The sequence below is a fragment of the Aristolochia californica genome, unplaced genomic scaffold (assembly GCF_029961685.1).
Source record: "Aristolochia californica isolate CCGP_79_NKW_82.1479 unplaced genomic scaffold, dmAriCali1.0.hap1 SCAF_11, whole genome shotgun sequence".
Lineage (NCBI taxonomy): Eukaryota > Viridiplantae > Streptophyta > Magnoliopsida > Piperales > Aristolochiaceae > Aristolochia > Aristolochia californica.
In genome coordinates this window covers 24968543-24972562 of record NW_027181782.1, presented here as the reverse complement: position 1 = coordinate 24972562, position 4020 = coordinate 24968543, and the positions used below count along the sequence as shown (strand labels likewise).

General features: G+C 44.9%; 1 protein-coding gene across 1 annotated transcript; it reads left to right on the top strand.

The window, feature by feature from the left end:
- Positions 1-1506: 1506 nt before the first annotated feature.
- LOC137943667 (uncharacterized mitochondrial protein AtMg00860-like) lies at positions 1507-1893 on the top strand. Its single transcript, XM_068789110.1, has one exon. The coding sequence runs from the start codon at positions 1507-1509 to the stop codon at positions 1891-1893; it is 387 nt and encodes a 128-aa protein (XP_068645211.1).
- The last annotated feature ends 2127 nt before the right edge of the window (positions 1894-4020 follow it).

The following is a 4020-nucleotide window of genomic DNA, read 5'->3' as shown; positions in this document are numbered from 1 at the left end:
CATACCATCGTGCATTGACTGTGGAAAAATAGCATAACAGAAGGCCAATGGTCAAAAGCGATCACAGTAGCCGACTAGTTCGCCCTCAGGAATCTCGTCCTGCCCAGTAGCCTCCCCAAGGTACTTCTAACTCAAATATTCGATGATTTCGTTGTGGTGAGTTGGGACATAAAGCTACTGAGTGTAGGAAACCTGCTAGTTAGAAGGGCAAAAATCTTCTTATCGAGGAAGACGTGGTAGATGAGTCTGAGGAACTTGGTGAACCTATGTATGATGATGCTGAGGATGGAGAGGTATTGTACGGCAATGGCCATTAGACTCTAGTTTTTTGTAAGAGTCTGTTGACTCCCAAGGGGGATTTAGGGGATGATTGGTTGCTAACAAATGTTTTCCACACGACCTGCACAGTAGCAGATAAAGTCTGCAAGATGATCATTGACAGTGGTAGTTGTGAGAATGTAGTGTCTGAAGAGGCTATCCAGAAATTGCAGTTGCAAACAAATCTTCATCCCAAACCGTACAAATTGACGTGGCTGACTAAAGGCAGTGAGGTAGCAGTAAATAGGCGATGCCTCGTTTCTTTTTCCATCGGCAAGAAATATTTTGATAATGCTTGGTGCGATGTGGTATCTATGGATGCTTGTCATGTATTATTAGGCCGCCCTTGGCAGTATGATCTCAGCGTTATTTATAACGGGCGGAAGAATAACTATTCCCTTAGCATCAAAGGAAAGAAGATTGTGTTAGCCCCTCGCCGGGAAGGGCCCACTCCTACCCTTATAGCCGGTCCTCTTAACCTGCTTTCCATGTCTAGATTTCTCATAGAGATAGAGCACGAAGATTTAGTCTATGCTCTACTGCCTTGTTGGAAGAGTATCACATATGTGACTCTTGAGTTACCAGCAAAGGTGCATCAGCTCCTAGCAGAGTTTTCAAACCTGATGCTAGAGGACCTTCCTCCTGGACTACCGCCTATGAGGGATATTCAGCATCAGATTGACCTTGTTCCGAGGTCCAGTTTGCCTAATCGGCCGGCGTATCGCCTCAGCCCCAAGGAGTCCGAAGAGTTGCAACGACAGGTGATAGAGTTGTTGGATAGGGGTTACATCCATGAGAGTATGGGCCCATGTGCAGTTCCTGCCCTACTGGTGCCGAAGAAAGATGGCTCATGGCGTATGTGTGTTGATAGCCGAGCAATCAACAGGATTCTAGTGAAGTACAAATTTCCCATTCCTCGCCTGGATGATATGTTAGACCAGTTGTCTGGTTCTAAGGTCTTCTCTAAAATTGACCTTAAGAGCGGATACCTCCAGATCAGAATAAAGCCTGGAGATGAGTGGAAGACAGCGTTTAAGATGCAACATGGGTTGTATGAGTGGATGGTCATGCCGTTTGGGTTGTCCAAGGCACCCAACACCTTTATGAGGTTTTATGCATCAGATTCTACGACCATTTATGGGAAAATTCGTTGTCGTGTACTTTGATGATATCCTCATTTATAGTCCGATGTGGGCATCCCATTTTGATCACCTCCGTGCTGTTTTTACGATGTTGCGGATGGAGCGCTTGTTCGTGACTTGGCTGAAGTGTTTTTTCTTCACTACCTCTGTAACTTTTCTTGGTTTTGTTGTGTCTATTGATGGTGTTCATGCAGATAAGTCGAAGATAGATGCGGTCTTGGAGTGGCCCACACCAAAGACCTTGCACGATGTCCGCAATTTTCATGGCTTGGCATCCTCCTACCATCGGTTCATTCGACACTTCAGCACTTTGATTGCTCCTTTCACAGAGTGCCTCAAAGAACGTGAGTTCCGGTGGTCTGAGGTGACGGAGGCTATTTTTCAACTGGTTAAGCAACAGATGACAGAGGCCCCACTTTTTGGCACTTCCTGATTTTGAGAAGGTGTTTGAGGTGAACTGTGATGCATCCGGGGTTGGCATTAGTGGTTGTTCTGAGTCAGGAGGGGTGGCCCATAGCTTTTTTCAGTGAGAAGCTATCCGGTTCAAAGAAGAATTATTCCACATATGATCTAGAGTTTTATGCGATAGTTCAGTCCCTGAAGCATTGGCGTCACTACCTCGTACAGAAGGAGTTCATTCTATTCACTAATCATGAGGCCTTGAGGTACAGCAATGGCCAACACAAACTGAGTCGACGACATGCCAAGTGTGTGGCGTACTTGCAGGAGTTCACATTTGCACTGAGACACCAAGCAGGGAATCTGAATCGTGTCACAGATACCTTGAGCCGTCATACATTACTCCTCACCACCATGAGCGCCGGAGTTGTAGGATTTGAGGCTTTCTCTACTATGTATGTTGCATATCCTTCATTCGGGATGATACTTCACGAGGTAAATAAGGGTCAACGCCATGATTTTCTTTTGCATCATGGTTATTTGTTTCGTGGATTACAGTTGTGCATTCCAGAGTGTTCACTACAGCAGTTGATTATTAGTGAACTTCATAACGAGGGTCACTTTGGGTGAGATACGACATTGGCTTTGATATATTCTCGCTATTACTGGCCCAAACTGCCCAGTGATGTGGCTCATTATGTGGAGCGTTGTTATGAGTGCCAGCGGTCCAAGGGAGTTCTCACTAATGCGGGCCTGTACACCCCATTACTAGTACCTGAAGCCCCATGGATTGATGTCAGTATGGACTTCGCGTTGGGCTTATCCCGTACCCAGAGGACCTTGGATTCTATTTTGGTTGTGGTTGAGAAGTTTTCCAAAATGACCCATTTTGTAGCTTGCAGGAAAACAATGGATGCTGCCAGGATCACCCATCTTTACTTTCGGGAGATTGTGCATTTACAACGTGTTCCTCACTCCATTAATTCTGATCATGACACCAAGTTTATGAGTCATTTCTGGAGGAGTTTATGGGAGAAATTGGGGACGAAGTTGAACTTTAGCAACACCTACCACCCCCAGATGGATGGTCAGACTGAGGTGGTGAACTGGAGTTTGGGCAACCTTTTGAGAAGTTTGGCAAAAACTAAATCGAAGTAGTGGGATTTGGCATTACCTCAAGCAGAATTTGCCTATAACAGGTCAAAACACAAAATCACCGGTATGAGCCCATTTGAGGCTGTCTGTGGTCAGAATCCCTCCGGGGTGCTTGACTTGGCCCCTATTCCACGTGTGGGTCGTCCGAGTCACCAGGCAGATGAGATGGAAGCATATCTTCGAGATGTCCATGATCAGGTGAAGAAGGCCATTCACGAGAGTAATGTCAAGTACAAGGTTCAGGCAAACAGTTGCCGTCATCAGGTACTTTTTTACGTTGGTGATTTTGTTTGGGCAGTTTTAACTCATGATCATTTTCCTGTTGGAGAGTATACTAAGCTTAAGGCGCGGAAGATTGGCCCATGTGAGGTCCTGTAGAAGATCAATGATAATGCCTACAGATTGCGCCTCCCCAGTCATTTGCGGACTTCTGATGTCTTTAATGTCAAACACCTGAGTCCTTGTTTTCTGGATTTTGATGCTGCTACAGTGAACTCGAGGATGAATTCTTTCAAACCCGAGGCAACTGATGCAGGAGAAGCATGAGGCGAATAAGTAATCGGATCTGTAGTCGGATCCATCTTTTTTGAACCCGGTTTGGGTTTGTTTGTTTTGAGCTATAGCCCGGGCTTGTCAGGGGCTTTGCATATTTTGTTAAAACTCATTATGTGTACAGGGGAGAGGGCATTATTGATTGTGAATGATATTGAATAGAAATAGGAGGTTTTTATCTCTGTTATAGGGTGACCTATTGCCATTTTTCCTCGCAGATTATCGGTGGAATTGCCCGCAGGATAATCACTATCCTATCCCCGGTGTCAAATACCCTACACACGTGGATGTCCTTTAAAATTCCCCCTCAAGCTTGAATTTGTAACTTCACTTTGTAATTAATCTTGGTCAAGAAACTTGTCTACTTAAAAAAGAATTTTTTATTGCCTAGATTTAATTCATATTGCTCTTGTGCAGTTCTTGCTTGTACTCTTCATCTTGTTCACATATTGCT

Excerpts from the sequence above, each read along its gene's own strand:
- LOC137943667 (XM_068789110.1), top strand. The coding sequence starts at position 1,507 with ATGTGGGCATCCCATTTTGATCACCTCCGTGCTGTTTTTACGATGTTG.